Source organism: Platichthys flesus, chromosome 20, assembly GCF_949316205.1.
Source record: "Platichthys flesus chromosome 20, fPlaFle2.1, whole genome shotgun sequence".
Lineage (NCBI taxonomy): Eukaryota > Metazoa > Chordata > Actinopteri > Pleuronectiformes > Pleuronectidae > Platichthys > Platichthys flesus.
In genome coordinates this window covers 472586-491363 of record NC_084964.1, presented here as the reverse complement: position 1 = coordinate 491363, position 18778 = coordinate 472586, and the positions used below count along the sequence as shown (strand labels likewise).

The 18778-nt window shown below is 39.6% G+C and overlaps 1 protein-coding gene across 1 annotated transcript in view; it reads right to left on the bottom strand.

Moving 5' to 3' along the window:
• Positions 1-18778, bottom strand: part of fasn (fatty acid synthase) — a 72848-nt gene that overhangs the window by 29981 nt on the left and 24089 nt on the right. The window contains exons 9-23 of the mRNA XM_062378931.1: positions 17338-17800; positions 16244-16431; positions 14219-14408; positions 12050-12144; positions 11741-11875; positions 11090-11293; positions 8703-8818; positions 5896-6071; positions 5575-5766; positions 5362-5442; positions 2450-2635; positions 2096-2275; positions 1006-1209; positions 515-831; positions 5-406 (exon numbers count right to left, since the gene is read on the bottom strand). Of these exons, the coding sequence (XP_062234915.1) occupies positions 5-406; positions 515-831; positions 1006-1209; positions 2096-2275; positions 2450-2635; positions 5362-5442; positions 5575-5766; positions 5896-6071; positions 8703-8818; positions 11090-11293; positions 11741-11875; positions 12050-12144; positions 14219-14408; positions 16244-16431; positions 17338-17800 (3129 nt within the window). The remainder of the gene's footprint in view (positions 1-4; positions 407-514; positions 832-1005; positions 1210-2095; positions 2276-2449; positions 2636-5361; positions 5443-5574; positions 5767-5895; positions 6072-8702; positions 8819-11089; positions 11294-11740; positions 11876-12049; positions 12145-14218; positions 14409-16243; positions 16432-17337; positions 17801-18778) is intronic.

Here is an 18778-nt window from a genome sequence, read left to right as displayed (position 1 = left end):
TTACCTGTGTGAGTAGTCCTTGCTGGTTGCTGCTCTGGGCTGTGTTGGAAAGGAAGGCCACTGTTTCAGCCAGTGTCTCTCCTTTCAGCAGGGTGTGGAGGAGAACAAACCCTCCTTGTTTGGCTCCAGAAGACAGATTTGCCATTAGCAGTTTAGGGTCCATCCTTAGAGGGCCCCAGGCGTGATTACACAACACTAGGTCTGCCCCGCCTATTAGGCTTCCAGGAGCCGGGCCCATCAGAGGATCCCACTGAGCTAAAGTGACCGCCATTCCCTCTAAGGTGGCTTGGTAGGGGGTCAAAAGATCCAAGTTGGATGCTGTGGCAGTGTAGTCCACACGCAGCATGGGTTGGACATTTAGGAGGGGTATCACATGAGAGAAGAGCTGGCCATCATTAGTGAGAGCCTGGTAGGAGGGTCAAAATTAGGAGGGTTTAAGCATAATGCATAATTCTGAATCTGAACGAAATTTGCCTAATTTTTACTTAGACTTATTGTGTGTTTTCAGTTTTACCTCAAGGACTTTGATCTTGCCGGGCATGCTGTTTTCCAAAGTGATGTCCAGGCAGTGTCTGAGAGCATGGTTGTTTAGCAGTCCCTGTAACAGGCTGTCTTGCAGCAGACATGCCCTCTCCTTCTCCACCAGCTGTTCCAGTTCAGACTGAAGATTTCCATTCAGCTCCAGGGCACAGAGCAAGGCCAGCAGCCGCGGCAGGCCAGGCTGAGAGGTTTCAGGGCATGGAAATGGGCTGTCTGACTCCACTTGTAGCCCAGGGATGGAGAGCTTGACACCATGAGTGGCCAACTTTCGCTGCAGTCTGTGAATTAAACCTAAAGAGAGTGGGATTAAGTGTAAAATGCTAAACAACTCAGATGTGTTCTATATAACGAACATCCTAAAAGATTGCAAAAGAGATACATAAAGTGCCAGTTGTAAAAAATTAAATCTGAAAGTGATGGAAAGATATACATCACAACTATGAAAGAGGGTTCAGTTCTGTTTACCTTTGCAGATTCTCAGCTGGTCTGTAAGTTTCCCATCGGCTGTTAGGCACTCTGTCTCCACATAGGGAACAAATACAAATTCCTCAAGGGTGGGTGGACTCTGTTGATGCTGCCGACGTGGGGCAACAGTGGCATGCAGACCGCAGATTTGGACTCCACCAGCAACTATTTTGTCAAGGCAACTGTTGACATGGACATCCACAGCTAGAGAAATTAAAGAGAGAAAAGTTTGACGTTGGAGTTTGCATGAACAGCACATAAACGTGTTTCTAATCAGATCTGTACAATCTGTCGACAAGCACGCACGCACACACACACGTATTGATTCGCCTCAGTCCTAAGAGACCTGTGTAGAAGGAACTCAGGAAAAAGTTTCTTTGTGTAGAAGAAACCAAAGAAATATGAAATGGTTGTCCTTCTGGAAGATTCCCCTATCTCCACAGGATCTCTGGAGCTCTGCTGGAGTGACCCTAGATTTCTTGTAGTCACCTTGCACACAAGCACACACATACCTGGGCACACATATACTCACATGCACGAGCGCACACACACACACACACACACACACACACACACACACACACACACACACACACACACACACACACACACACACACACACACACACACACACACACACACACACACACACACACACACACACACACACACACACACACACACACACACACACACACACACACACATAGTCACAGTATATACAAAATCGACATGCCTGTTTTGATTGGGCTGTTTGCTTGGCTGGTGTTAATGCCAGTTGCAGCTTCCTTTCTAAAAGTGGGACCTGTAGTACTTGAGTCACTGCAAGTAAAACCAGCTGCGGCAAGCCAGATTTTGCTTACTTTCAAAGTTAAGTGAAGCTTGAGTCATTATGCAGAACCTCAAACTGGAGAATCTCTTGTTGTTGGCATGAATGCACCTGTTGTAATAATTAACAATGCGTTAAGTTTTGGATTCCCGGTCGCCACAGCTAGAGCCTTCTGGTCGCCTCTTTATTCAAAGTAAATAAATATTGAATGCAGATACATATTATCTATTAAAATTGGCTTTGAATAACATGATAACACACCCTGCTTTCCATCAGTGTACTCGCAGATCTTTTCCAGATGGACAGCTGGATCAATACACACTGAGCGTATTCTGGTTGGCAAACGCAGACTTCGACCCGCCAGCCCGACCACAATCATCTGCAGCATGGTATCCAGAAATGTCACCCAGTTTCCTGTCCACAGCAGCTTCCCACTATCTCCTGGAAACAGCCCATCAAATGACAATTGAAGCAAAACATCTTTCATATTACATCTATATTTCTATTAAAAATAAAATTACAGATGTAATAATAATAATAGTAATCTTAACAATTCAAGAAGATTTAACAAAGAATATACACGTATTACGTATTACTTAAACCCTTCCCTTTTACCTGTATTGTTGGACTCCAAGATGCCTTGGAAGGACTTTCCATAGTCATAGCCACGCAGTCGCAGCTCTTTGTAGATATCATGTGCTGTCAGCTTCACTTTCAGGTCACCATTAACATTGGGAGCTTGCTGAATTATCTGACTATGGAATGAATTGAGGGCGGCATCCTCCAGAATGGTCATCTTGCCTGAAAAAAAGATAAACGGTAAATGATATTTTCTCTAAGAGATGGTGCGTCTGACTTCTTCTGATGCAGATTGGGTCCAAACTACCCTTATGTTGGTGACGAAAAAACAGCATGGTACAAGGTTGAACATTCAGTTGGGTAAATTGACTGCATTGGAATATTTATCAATCAGGTTACTCAATAAGGTAGAGCTCCATGTCCAGAAGTGGGCATGATATGCTTTTTTTTAAATCAGAATCGGAATCTGAAAAGTAACTAACATAAGTTATCTAATGAATTAAAAAAGTACACAATTTCCTCTGAGATATATTGCAGTAAAAGTATAAAGTAACATGAAATGGAAGATGAAAAAATAAGTAACTCCAAATTTTACTGAAGTACAGTACTTGTAACTGTCAAACTGTAAACTAAGAAATATTCCTTATCTTATGTTGCGATCTAGTGGATACGTTGTGATCTGCACTGCTAACTGCAGTGTTGTGCAAGTTCACACCTCTCATGAACTAGTTCAAAGTTCAGTTCACACAAGTAAATATGAATAGTTCACGTTCATAGTTCACCATTTAAATTCTGAACTAGTTCATAGTTCCGTTCATTTCATAGTTTAAGGTGGAAAGTGAGCCATTTTTGTAAGAGGCCAGAGCTGTTGTGTTGCAGGTATGGCCTGCCCCTTTAAGGAAAGTTTGTAGTGTTGCTCTATCTCCAAGAAATAAAGTGGCCGCATTCCAAGTAAAGAAACATCTCCTCCTCTTTCTTCACGGAGCGGTCCGGACGGCTGGTTACGGCCAGACAGCGAGCCAAGATAACCCGTTAGCCGAGCTCCAGACTACGGCTCGGACCCCAGACACTGGCCAGAGAAGAAAACACTTGCTATAAATACGTTGCTTGTTTGGTGTGCATGTGTGTGTGCGATGAATCATGGGTAACGTAGTGCGAAGTCGAGTTACTTGGTTCAGGTTAGGCTACATCGCGGACATTTCACGGGCAATGAGCAACGACATTGTGCAAGCATTCAATTTAGACAGCGTCTCTCCTCAGGAGAAGGAAAACATTCCGTAACGTTTTAGCTAGACCTCAGATAATATTGTAACGGACTGGTAGTTAGGTTTATGTTCTGTTTGACTGCTATGTGATTGTTATGACTTATGTTCAGCTAACTACACCATGTCAATAAGTATTGGGATTTCCAGAGGGTCAATGAACCAGTCGGGGTGGGGCAAGTGACAGTTCTAGACCAATGGTTGGAGAGTTACCTGGCATGACAGGCTCTCATTGGCTGATGAGTTGGCATGTCAAGGGTGAATGAGGAAGGGGGGTGGAGAACACAGTGGTGGATGATAGGAGTGTCGGAGTTACAACAAGAAGTGTGTCATGTTCGCTGGACTTTAATAAAGTTACACATAAAGAGAGAAGTTTCCTGTCGTCTATAAGCGAGGACGCTGAAATATGAACGTGTTCACCGTTCAAATTCCTTATTTGTCATTGAGTTGAGTTGCGTTCACAAAAGTGAACGTGTTCAATGAACATGTTCTTTTGCGTTCGTTCATGCACAACACTGGCTAACTGTAATAAGAAGGGACTATGCCATCATACATTGTTTTGTTTAATAACAAAAACGCTAGCTTACATAATAAATGTTTTTTAGATTTTCTGCCCCTTAAATAAAATGATATCTAATGAACTAAATCAGATTTTTGTGAGACTCACTTATTTTATTAATGCAAAAACAGGTCTCTCTTCATTTATGTAGGCTTAGGAACAATTCTTGTCTTGTGGTTACTGGTGGTTTTGCTATGTAAGGTGACCTAAAAAAACACTATGCAAATGTTGTAATTAGTGCTGTCAGTTTAACGCGTTATTAACGGCGTTAACGCAAACCCATTTTAACGCCGTTAATTTTTTTATCGCAAGATTAACGCAGAGCTGCCAACTCTCACGCTTTCGCCGTGTGACACACGCTTCTGCATGTTGGTGGTTGACTAAGTCACAATAATTTTTTAAAACATCATCGTATCTGGCCGTTGTGAAGTACAAGGAGCGGGCGAGTGCGCGTGTGTCTGTGTGTGTGTGTGGTTCCAGATAGTGCACCGTAGCCCCGCCCCCTGCACCCGCGCACTCGCTCAGAGAGACACAGTGAGATCAGAGCTCAGTGACTCACTGCTTCTTAACTATGGAAACAGTGAAAACACAGAGTTTCTCTGGTCTCAGCTGATCAGGGATCAGCGCCGCAGCTTCTCTATCAGTGCAGAAGCTGCAGTTGGTTTCTACCGAGCTTCAGTTTCTGTGTTCGCCTCCAGTCTGACCTGCTCTCGCTTTTTGTTTTAATATTTCGCCAACTAAAATATAAATTTTTAAGCTATTAGGCTACAGCTATATGTTTTTATTTATTTAAAAACAGGGTACTTATTATTTCATACATTTCCCACAAATATGGGGAGGACTCAAATAGCCCTACACAGTTCTGTGTTTAATTTATTTCAAAGTACATAAATGCGATTAATGGCGATTAAATATTTTAATCTATTGACAGCACTAGTTGTAATGCATCGAGACAATGTCTAGTTGATCCATTAAACAGATAACAGCTGTTATCGCAACAAGTTTCCCATGTGACAAATTTGGCACATTATATTATAATTTCATAAAATGTGAGTCATAGAAAATAAGTTCTGGCCTGAAGTTTTTTAGTTCAAAAACTACATATAACAAATACAAACAATACCCACCACTGACAGCCAGATTTCCATTCTCTGAAACCTCAAATCTGTTGGTGGCAGGCATGAGATGCACCTCCAGCTGGATCGAACCTGAGATGTGCAGAAAGATGAAAAGAATTGACACGTTTAGTGACAGAAACCGATAGACTGATGAGAGCTGCTTGTCCTCATCATCACTTTCATCGATCTCCATCCACCCCATCTCTGCTGCTCTACTCTCACCTGTCTTTGGTAGGATGGTAGCTCTGTGGATGGTGATGTCCTCAAGGTTTACTGGGGTGCTTTCCATGACAGCACCCAAACTTCTCACAAAAGTGCGCCAGGCTAAAACCAGGTAGCCCGTTGCTGGGTAGAGCACACGCCCATCAATGCAGTGTCCAATCAGGTAGTTGTTTGTTGACTCTGGGTTTACATCTGTTGTTGGTGTTGGACACCGGCCCACAATGTGACCAAGTATAATGAAAAATCACAGTTTAATATTTTGCCTTTATATGACAAAAGAAGATGGATGCCAAGTTTTATTCCACATGTGCAGTCCTTTACCAATATTATAGATGGAGGCAGAATTGGATCCTCCGGAGCCAGAAGGAAAATCCTCGACCTTGGGGACATCCCAAGTCTGGGCATGGTCCCATTGGACCAAAGGAGAGATCAAAGGGGTACCAACTGGCACAGGGTACATCACAGCTGGCCAGAGCTTGTTGACATCCACATTGATGCTACAGAGGTGCATCAAAAATAATTATAGTATTTATGATTTCAAACTGCATCTACGAGAGCTCAAATAGAAGTCAGCAAAGCCCATCTGGAATAACATATCCCCCAACCTAAACTGATACACAAAAAATAATAGGTCCTAAGAAATCATAGTTGAGGAAATATGTTTAATTCTCATCAATCCGAGATGTGTGCCAACAAGGCCAGGCAACAATAAACCCCAATGGGGCAATTTTTTTCCTTTACTCCTATTGAAATGAAACTTAACACAGTGAAAGTACCCATGAAAAGTAAAAATGTTGTATTATAAGTTTCTTTGAAAATGAATTTTAATATGCAAATGAGCTATACACTAATCAAATATGCCCACATTTGCATAGGCCGAAACACCATTCTTATGTATGACAAATGCAGCGGCCCAATCTTCATCCAACCATCCCACTGCCAATGGGTGATGGCAATGCTGCTTTTAGGCTGGCTTCTAACCTGAAAACTGCCTGGCTTGGTAGTACCTGCCAAGAGTATAACCCCCGCCCATATATTCTTCAGGGTCACGGAGGCACACAAGCCTCCCCACCACGAAAGAATAAAGAATGACACTAGCTTTCTTGAACAAGCTAAGGCAGAGGTCTTCAACAGGGGGTCCGCGGAGGTACTGCAGGGGGGGTCGCAAAATCTTTGGTTGATTAGACCATTTTTGTTATTTTTGGATTCACTTTCTCTTCTACATGCATGTTTAAAATAAAACATGAATCTGTGAATTACTTTAATAGCTCAGTGTTGTATGCAAGATGTATTTTTATAAATGGCAGTGGCATGGCCACCCTGTACCTTGCACATGTTTAAATTAAAAACATGAATAAATGAACCCTTTTAATATTTGATAAGCTTAGTATTGATTGCACAATAACAGGATAGCTATGTTTATACAAGGCACTAGGCCCAGTTTAATATAAAACACGATTTTATACTGTATATGTATATATATATATATATAAAATATATATATATATATATATATATACAGTATAAAATCGTAGGGGGTCCCTGCTCCATCTCATTCCCAGTTTGGGGGTCCTTGGCCTGAAAACGTTGAAGATCCCTGAGCTAAGGTGTTCAGCCAGTCACAGGAAAAGGCATCATCATTGCAGCAGGTGGAAAAGCTCTAGTATCACTGTATGGGGGCGAAAAAGACGAATCACTGGATATGCTGATATACAGGCGATTCTGTGATAAAGTAACTCAGACCTCATCTCCAGTGGAACCTCAAACTCTCCCTCCAACGTCAAAGTTACATAGTTTTCGGGTCTTTTACCAAATGATGTAGTTGAAAGGGGTGAGTGAATGTATGGACCCAAAAGACTGCCTCCGTGACCCTGAAGACTATACCGGCGGGGGTTACACCCCTGGCAGGTACTACCAAGCCAGTTTGATGATTGGATGAAGATTGGGCAGATGTATTTGTCATACATGTGAATGGTGTTTCTGAACTATGCAAATTAGGACATTTTCAATAAGTGTGGAGCTCATGTGCATATTCAAATCCATTTAAAAATAAACTTTTAATACAAAAAATAACTTTTCATGTATACTTTTACTGTGTAAATTTTATTGTGGTAGGAGTAAAGGAAAAAATTAAACCTATTTGAGTGTATTTTGGGCATACCGTAAATCCTCTAATAGTGGCCTGTATTCCATTAGCGGCCGGGCTCGCTATCGGCGGAGGTAAATAAAAGCCGGTCTCTAATAGTGGCCGGGGCTATTAGCTAGCGCTATAGCCGCTTAGCGCTAGCTATAGCTAAGCGCTACGCGGCGGCTATAGCTAAGCGCTAAGCGGCTGTAGCGCTAGCGTCAACAAAGCTTGTTTAATCCTCTGCCTTGCAAACAAACATGTCCTTCAATCCGTTCAGACTGTACTATAGTAGACTACAACATTATCAGCTCAACAGGATGCGTTACAACAAAATGTGTCCTAATGGAAACAAATGCAGCAGAGGTGTGTGTTTATGGTACCTGTAGCCTACTTTTTCAATAAATGAACCTAGTATTTTATAGGTTCAAATAGACACAAAATCTCGTTTTTATTCATTATACTGGTAGTCTATTTTGCTCAAATAGAAATAGAGGCCTGCCTCTAATTCTGGCCTCCTTCCAATAAAGGCCTGGGCCGCAATGTGCTTGAGTAAAATAAAGGCCCGGGCCTATATTAGAGGAATTACGGTATTCGATTAGTGTATAGCTAGTGTATAGCTATTTGCATATTCAAATTAATTTTCAATGAAACTTGTAGCACAAAATTTTTTACTTTACATGGGTACTTTCATTGTACCCTTGACCTATCAAGGGTAAAGGAACAAGTAAAGGAACAAAATAGCCCAATTGGGTTGTATTGTTGCCTGGCCTTGTTGGCACACATTATTACATGTCATTTAGCTGACGATTTTGTCCAAAGACAAAAGTCCACACATCTCGGATTGATGAGAATTAAACATATTTCCTCAACTAGGATTTCTTAGGACTTTTAGCATGTAGTTCTGGACACCTCATATAAATGATGTATACTGAAAAAAATTATTTTACAATTAGTCGGTCGTAAAACTCTACTTTGGCTGGACTATAAGGCATTTACTGACCCATTCATGTAGATTTTGCCAAGGTTTGAGAGGAAGAACTCAAGGTTGTTGGGGATTCCTATCTTCATCAAAGGAAGGACAGAACAAGTAGGCTTCAGGCTGCGCTTCAGAATGGTCTATGCCAAAAAAAAAAAGTGTAAACATCTTTAGACTTAGAAGGTAGAGCAGGTCATCCACAAAGCCACTCCCCCAAGCAACATACTGAAACTCAAATTGGTCGGATTTGCCAGCAGTTTATGTCTGATGTATCATAGAGTCATGATTTGCTCACCACAGATTTATAATGATTCATTCTACACAAATAACTAACACTTATCATAATGGAATACACACATAATAGTTGAGATTTCATATTTTCATGTAAATATCATTAACAACTATAACTATATGTAAGTCTTCCGATGACGTCCAGAGTCCAGTCCCAAGTTAGTCCCATGTCAAGGATTACTGAGTCCAAGAGAAGTCCAAGTGCTTAGTCTTATTTTTGAAGTCCTAAACTAATTATTTGCTCTTGTATTATGGCCTACAGCAGACATGGGCAAAGTACGGCCCATTGGGCTTTTTAATCCGGCCTGCCAATTTAGTATCACTTAAATGGCACTTACTTATAGCACTTTGTAGTTTTGCTTTATTTTGGAAGAAATTGTACTTTCTTGCTTCTTGTTGTTCTAGGTTTGCACCCTCGGGGTTGAATGCACTATTGTAAGTCGCTTTGGATAAAAGCGTCAGCTAAATTAAATTTGACCGGGACTTTTGCCTTGCAAATAAATGCTTTGCTACCCGTTAAAGGCCAAATCCTATCATGTAATGATTTTTCCATGTCATTTATATAAGTTCACAAAAAAACTCCAACCGACTGGTCCTGGCCCCGCCCGTCTGTCAAACTTTAGAACCCATTGTGGCCCGAAAGTCAAAAAGTTTGCCCACCCCTGGCCTACAGAGTATAACTTAGTAAACTAAATTAACACAAATAGTGAATTACTTTAAAATGTCAATCATTTTAAAATAAACTCCAGAAATAAAGGTTGCTGTGCACGTAAGGTTACATCTCGTGTTGTGTGTAGCAGGCAATCTGAGTCCATAAAAATTAGCTAGTTAAAATATGCTCATAAACTCTAGACCACATTAAACAAACACAAAGTAAAGTACAGTACTGTTCAGGTCCTAATAACTTGTGTTAATTGTTGGTGTTTATACAAGCTAAGGAGCAGCTTCAGCCACAGACTCATTCAACCCCGCTGCTCTAAGGAACGATACAGGAAGTCGTTCCTCCCAACCGCAATAAGACTGTACAACGCATCTACCTCTGTCAGAGCCACCATCACAGAACTGCACTAAATATACCTGTCTCAATTCATCATTTTATACAATAATATTGTCTTTTGCACACTCTGTTTACATATTCTCACACTCATAGTACATTATATTATCTATTGTATCGCCAAATACTTATATTTATACCCATAATATATATCATATATTATATCATACTCTTTGTATATTCTTTGTATATATAAGTCTATATACACATATTTATACATGTGTACATGTTATTATTATTATTATTTTATTTGACTATTATTATTATTATATATACTGTTGCTGCTATTATTACTATATACTGCTATTATATTGGTATAATTACTATCATATATAAATATACATTACATACTATATATACTGTACTATTTTTTATATACTGTCTAACAATAACATTTACCATCATATCATCAGTACTATTACCATCATCTGCCACTGCACCTTATCTACCTATTTATCTTGTGTTTCTGTTCTTATTCTTTCTACTACAATATTTTATATTTTATTCTATTGTATTGTATTTTATTGTATTCAAATGTACCAGCTGCTATGACGACTTAATTTCCCTTCGGGGATGAATAAAGTAATCTATCTATCTATCTAGCTTATTGTTAAAGTGAGTAAAGTGAGGACAATTCAAAGGAGGAGTGAGACAGATGGCAGGGTAATACGGCACAGGCTGCCACTGCGAAATCTCAATGGTAGATACCCTAAAATAAATAAATGTAATACTAGTCAGTCAAGTTAGAATATAAGACTAGAGTCCAGACCTCTGGTGGTTACAATATGAAATATAAATTCAAAACAATCAACTATATTTAATTTGCCTTTCTCTATGGACACTTCCATGCCATCTTATCTGTGGAGTGTAAAAGGGAAGGTTTTGTGAAGAATAATATGAAGACAGGGTTGATGATTGACTCTCTAAGCAGCCAGTACGGCCTCACCCAATGTTTTCTTCAAACATAGGTACGTGCTAAAATAGACCACCCACTTCACATGATTTGATGCCTGTAGAAACAGTAACCAGTGTGTTAATATGAGGAGTGAACATTTTTGGACTGTACCTGTAGCACAGCATTAGGCGCTATCTCCACCACCACAGCATTTTCAGGAACCAGACTCATGCCCTCCTTAAACAGCACAGGGCTGACCAGGTTGTTGACATAGTACTCAGCTGAGCTGTACAGAGCCAGAGGAGAATCCCACGCAGACTGATGGATACTGGTGCTTACCCAGCGGGATGAACGCTGGCATGGCTCCTTGATCACCTAAACACACAAAATTACAGTTTTTTATTATTTGGTAGTTCAACTTAATTTTATAATTGATCAATAGTCAAATACAATCAAAAAAACATGAAAAGATGTGCAGGAAGCAACTTGGCCACTCTATTACTCTTACTATAGTAATAATAATAATATTGATGCCAATTATCTGACATATCTAGCCTGGTGTTTTAGATATAAATGCAAAGAAAAATGTCATCGTGATGCAGGATAAAAAACAGGTTTAGAACTTATCATTATTGATTAATTAACTATAAATATGACATTACAATGTATGGCATAAAAACACCAGACAAATTATACATTTTACAAATTATTATACCAAATAGTTGTAGGAATGTATTACAAAGTCTAGCACGTAGCTGTTAGATTGTTCAAACGTAATGACTCTACTGGTCATGACAATTCAAATACAGCAGAGCTATGTACCTTCTTTAGAGCAGCCAGCAGGTTGGGAGCAATGGAAGCCATGAAGTAGGAATGAAAAGCGACACCCGCAGTGTGCACTTCTCTTGCAAACACTCCCTGATCTTTCAGCTCAGACACAAATTTCCGGATTGCTTCCTAATGAAACACACATATCACATCTGTCGATGAAATACTAAAACCTAAAATACTTTAAAGCCTCCTTTAAAAAAAAGTCACTGCTATATTTTCAAAAACTACATTGTTAAATTGTGCAAAGTTTATGTTGTCTATGTTGGACAACAAAAGAGAAAGTCTGATTAAATGTTTGACCTGAGGACCAGAGATGGTGATGGTTTTCTCAGCGTTGTGGCAGGCTGGGACAACTCCCTGAGGACACTTAGCCAAGCACTCATCCCAGGTCAGCCCTGAAGGATAGACAGTGAGCAAAAGTGTAAGACTATTCATTTCAACTTTATTAGAGACACTAAAGGTCCATATCCAGGTTTATTAAATAATTACTAAAACACATACGGGCATTTGTTTCAGTGTTTCCAGAAAGAAGAGTAATACCTTGTGTCCCTCTCTCAAGGCTCAGTTAAGACCATTATGATAACATTTCACGAATAAGTTAAGTTAATTAAATTCCTCAGGACAGCATGGAAAGTAGGAACATCACAGGCCACAAACATCTGACCTGTACTGGCCCAGCTTGGGAAACCTTAGAAAGATTTTAAATGCATCATGAATGCCACCTGAAGTGCGCCGGATAGAACGGAATACAGTAGGCTCTAAAGAAATTTATTTTAAAATCCTCTGTACAATTGTACATATATATGTACAAATTTGCGTTCAATTGTATTATATATATTTATTATACTTCAGGTGAACATTGTCATTATAACAAAAAATCATAGCTTGATGATAATGATATATTTTTATCCTTGTTAGTTTTAGCAATCATAACCACGATCTTCTTATGGTTAAACTTAATTACAAACTGCAAACCATAATCTGAACAGACTCTAAGAAGCTGCTGCAAACAAGCACTGGGGAGGGGGAGACAGTATGACTAAATCATCAGCATATAAAAGCTGTTTGACAAATCTATCCCCGGCCACACATCCAGTCTTACACTCTAACTTTTTTTGGAAAGATCATCCATACACAAAATGAAAATAACAGGTTACAGTAGTCCACCTTGTTGGACACCATCGGCCACAGGGGGTGGTGCAGATGTACTCTTACCCCATGTAACTTGCATGGTTAGATGTGAATACCAAAAGTGCAAGATCCTTATCAAGTATGGGGGAACTCAATCAAATGCTTTAGATAAATCCAAAAACACATCAATATAAAGGTGTCATGTCTTCTACACTTACAAAAAATGACCTTCAGCGCATATATACAGATATCTGTGCCATGATTGTTTTTGTCCTAGTTAGTACTGGTAGCGAGAGGTGGTACCTGCAGCCCAATCAGGTTGCACAGTTAATCCAGCTCCCACAGGATTGCACATCCATATGTGCGGTCACAAGAAGGTCTCAAGAGCATGGAGGAGATACCAGGAGACCAAACATTACACATGGCGAGCTGGACAAGGCTGTAACAAACCTGCAGCAGGACCGGTAGCTGCTCCTTTGTGCAAGGAGGAACATGAGGAGCTCTGCCGGAGCCCTACAAAATGACCTCTAGCAGGCTACTGGTTGCATTTTTCTAACCAAACTGTCAGAAACAGTCTCCATGAGGCTGGCATGAGGGCCCAACGTTATTCTCCTCCAGAGCTGTTTTCGCTCTTAAAAACATGATGTAAATGTACTCTTTTCGAGTCGATTTTTGAATGTCAGGGCTTATGGATACTTGGATGACTCCAGTTCAGGGCATTTATTGTGCAACGTATTACAAAATTTACATTTTAATTTGTTTAATTTGTTTTTACCTTTAAGAAAACAAACCAGTAAAATGTAAATATACATTTTACTAGATGGGAACATTTTAAATACACTTTTATGCTGCAACTAATTAAAAAACAACCCACTGCTGCAGCAGTCAGAAAAAGGGTGATCTTGATGAGAAGTGTGATAAGTAAAGATTTAAGATCAAGGTATACTGATAGATCACAGCCATCAACACAGTCTTGAGATGACTAATCTCAACAAGAAGGCTTATATAAGTATCAACACTACTCGGCTAACTGCAAAACGGACAGGTTGTTTAAGACCTAGTAATCCTAGTGAATTCTCTGTGAAATAGAATCATAAACTGTTTATTATATGTGATAAGGTTACCTCATCCCTGATATACATGTAGTCAGATCTGCAGGTATTGCATGACCAGGTCCCATGGTCCATTAAATATCTGCATGTCAGTGTCTGGGATTGAGAATGGACTTGTATATATATAATTTACTTTATATTAATAACACTCCTTCTTTCTTGATATGTGCCTATCTCCTGTAACCAGCTCCTGAAATATGGAAAAGAATGACTGCTCTCCTCTTACCAACTGCAGCCATGCCTCCTGGAGGAAGTTTGGCCTCCTTGACGCAACGGCCTCTCCAGTAGGCAGCCAAGATTGCCTCACTGTGGCCAAGGCAACCGTCAGCATAGCCACAGGCCAGCTCTCCTGCCGAGTGTCCTATGATACCATCGGGCTGCAGACCGACCTTAGTGAGCAGGTCAATCAGAGCGATCTGTAACAAGGGAATCCAGAGAACATGGGTTTAGTTTCAGTTGCTGTGTTTTTTAAATGACAGCATGGATCTGCTTTTGTGGCATTAAGTAACCTTGTCCAAGCTAAAGGACTTATTTTAATTAAAAGTTTCCCAAGAGCTGAACTTTGAACTATACTTTTTGATTGCCTCTCCCACTGCATGGAGCCTTCCTTCTGCAACTGTATTTCTAATAGCAAAGCAAGCCCTGCTGCCTGTGCCTAAAGTTTATGAATGATGTGTGATTTAGAAAGTGCTGCACATAAAAGCATCTATGAATGGGTTTATGGCAAAACTGTACTGTAAAGCGCTTTAAGTGGTCATCAAGACTAGAGAATTGCAATATAAATAACATAATTTGACCATTTACAACAGAAGTAAAATCTATCTGTTCAAAAAAACAGGCTTTCTTCCAAAAGTAAGTTCTAAGATTAAATTTAAAGGATCAGTGTGTAAGATTTAGGTGAAAGGATCTATTGGAAAAATTCAATATAAAATAATCGTAGTAAGGTTTTCACTTGTGTGTAATCATCTAAATTGAACAAAATTGTGTTTTCTTTACACTAGAATGGGCGCTTTATATTTAAATACTTTATATTTAAATCACGAGCAGGTCCTATCTACGGAGGCAGGCATGTTTTTTAAGTAGCCCAAACTGGACAATCTTTTGTTTTTTAAGACAACTGAAGTCTTCCATAGGTTCTCTCTAATGTTTGAAAGGGATGGGTAGGGTGGGGGGTATTCAGTTGCAACCTCACCAATAGATGCCACTAAATCTTTCATACTGAACCTTTAACAGTAGCAACAGAGACAGCTAATCTAAATCTGTGGAAGGCTGTTCTAGAGCTGAGTACTGCAAAGGCTCTATCACATTATCTTTGACCAGGATTGTGGAACAGTGAGAAGACATTTAACGGCAGACCTGCAGCCGGTTAAGTCTGTGAGGAGCTATGTTGTGTTCTCCAGCACTAGATTTGTTTTTGATGATTAGAAAAGAGATTAAAAGTACTTTAAATTAATTCTAAAACAAGGTTAGAGGTCACCTCAAAACTCAAAATTAATGTAAAAAATATGGCTGCAATTGACAGCAGACCCCTAGGGGACCTGAAGAAGTGATCATTTGGAGGACATATTTGGAGGACTGCCTATAATAATCTTATCTTATCCATTCTTCGGTTTTAAAATAAGACACCAATGGTTTCTGTAATAATGAAATCATTTTAAATAAAGGTTTCATATAACACTGACCCCCCGAATTTAACATTGTGATTTTAGCTTACAATATAATAAACTCTGGTAGTTAATACGACCGAAATTTGTATTTAGGGACCTTGGTCTTGTAACAGTAGGGAACTTTTGAGGACATTTTGAATCTCTGTTTTCTGTGACATATGTACTGTATACGTCTTACATTAGTGGGCGTGGCAAGTTAGTGAAATAGTGATAGTGTGATTGACAGTGGAGAAGAGTTTCATTCAGTGACAAGTTAGGGAGGAATTATTATTCAAGTGCATGTGGTGACGAAACATCATGAGGAATGTTGGCTGCTATTGTTAAAATTACTGATAAAAACAAAATTAGGAGAGCTGACCTCCTTCCTGTTGGGTTTCTATAACATCACAAGAATTTGCCTAACCCTAGGTAGATTACACACAGGCACAGTCATTCTATTCATATAATGTTCCTAAAATACAAGTCAATATATTTACAGGAGCACTTTAAGTACCGTACTCTATAGTCCATATGAAAATGACACAGATTTGCCCTTGATTAGCCATATCAAGGTTCCGACATCCAAAACCATATTTTCACTCTACCTGTATAGAAGTGAGGCCAACAAAGGCATGAATAGTGTCCTCAAAAGTGTTGTCGTCAGCCTCCATGAGCAAACGAGACACGACCAGGCCTGTGTCTTTCAGGGCTGCGTCTGACCGCAGAATGGACTCTCTAAAGTCTTGCAGCTGCATAAGACTGCGGCCCATACCTGCCCACTGTGTTCCCATACCTGTTAATACAAAAAATAGTCACAGAACTTAAATTAGCACTACAGATACTGAGGGTCGTCATCACTTTAAGGACATCTGAAATAACACTTCCATTGCAGTGCTCATGGGAAAATGTTGTTTAAACAATATCTGTAGTAAGTTTTCAACAATTGCTGATCTGTATTCTTGTATATGGATGCCACCAATGACCATTAGTTTGTATAATTGTTATACCATTAGGAGTGAACCTGCAAAAAAAAAAATCCTAAGTTCTACATAAATGTTTAATGGGTCAATTAATACAATTTTATTTGACCAGGTTTTAAATATCTGTTACTGAGAATTCTCTTCACGGAATACAATACTGAATTATTAACAAACGTATCCTTATTAAGGGCAAAATCTCTTTCTAGAAACCTGATACTACCGATTACTGATAAATATTATTTAATTAATTTACTTCATTCTAATTCAACATAAGTATAGTTTAAATCTACATAAGTAAACAGAGATAACGTCTCTGGAGATTCTCAGTCATCCAGGTCATGGTATATCCAAGTTCTAAGAAAACAGGTAAACTGAAGCCTTTTTAGCTTTGATACAAATCATATTTTGATTATCAAATATTTTAAGTCTTCAAGTTAATAAAGTGAATAATAATTTAATCTTAAATAAATGTTAAGTTAAAATTATGAAATTTGTGTATAACTGTTTTAGTATTATTTAATGTTGTATTTTATTTGATGGAAGAAAAAGGTGAACAAAATATTTGATTGCTGACCTGCTCTAAAAAAAAGAAGCATTTTCCATTAAAAGGCTGACAATCAAAAGGCTGAATTGTGAGATGGTTGTGATTGGAAAAAACATATATGAAACTAATATTTGAAACTCCATCTACTTGTTTGGTAATTTGATTGATGACTCACCTGCACAGATATACCATAAAGGCCTGGCTGAGGCTTGCACCTGCTGAACTTCCATTACATCACTCTGAGAGCCAATCACAGTGTATCCTCTGAAGGGCATGCTAGTAAAAGGGCCTCCTGAGACGTCATTCAGCAAAGACAGGAAGCTGGCATCTGCAGCGTGTTCCTTCCCCTTCTTGAGAATGGTAATCACTGCATCCTCTGTACGGCCAGAGGCATTAAGCACCTTGGGAACAATCCTTGGTGGTACAGGTCCGTCAGCATGTTTCTCATTTGGACGAAGAATTACATGAACGTTTGAACCACCAAATCCAAATGAGTTAATGCCAATTATGCCTCCTCGAATTGGTGTGGGCCGGTCAACAACTTTAATCTGACCATCGATGAGGGCAGGAATGTCAGGGTTGGGACTGTTGAAGTGCAGGTTGGGAGCCCAGACTCCTCGTTCCAAAGAAAGCACCACCTGTTTGGGGGATGTAAAACAACAAATTAAATAAAACATTTTTTTTTTTTACACAATTTCCTAGATGTCTGACATTGTGCTCTGCTCCATTGTTTAATTTTGAAGCTCTGTGCTGTGCTCTTTGCTCTGCTGTCACTCTATCTTTCTCTCACACACACAGATATATTGACCAGTCCGTCAAAGTCAGACTAGCCATTGGCAGAAATTAGCAATCCTGTCCCCACACAAAATATTGTTGGCATTACATTTCCAACACACGATCTGAGCCGTTGACCAATCACAACAGAGAGGGCAAGCTGACCAGTCAGAGCAAACTCGGCTATTTGGGAGTGCTACAGACATGTTATCTCTTTCTAAAAGTTCTGATAATAATGATCCCTTACCACAGTGATTAGACAGGTGAGTGTAGCTGTCAAAGCAGGCAGTGTTTCTGCTTTGTTTCTCAAGCTGTAATTTTGCATTTATCCCTGCCCTCAAAGTGCACAACTAAACCACTGCCCTACATCATGTCTCCAAGTTGTTTTGCAAAGCTACAAGACATGGTAATTCACCATGTAACCCTCTTCTAAAGTAGGCAAAGTCTATGAGTTATGGGTTGGGAGGCAAATTGTTTTGTCATCTCTAGAGGTCAGCAAAGAAAGAGTCAATGAGGCTCAGGGCACTATCTTGCTTGACTGTAGCAACGGTACAAAGCAGAACAGGAAGTGCAAAACAGTGGCTGTTAACAAAAGTGGATCTGGACATGTTCTAAACGCACTCGCACAATGTGCTTTAGCTCATAAGATAAGATCTTAAAAAATGGATGGACCAAGGTGAGGCTAGCTGTAATCTTGTCAAACTGAATCTTAAAAGGACCAAACCACAAAAATAAGCATGAGGTTACCACAATGTCCACAAACCAGTGGGCCGGAGGGTTGATCCCAATTTCCTTCATTCAACATGCTTTAGTGTCCTTGGGCAAGATACTGAACACCAAAT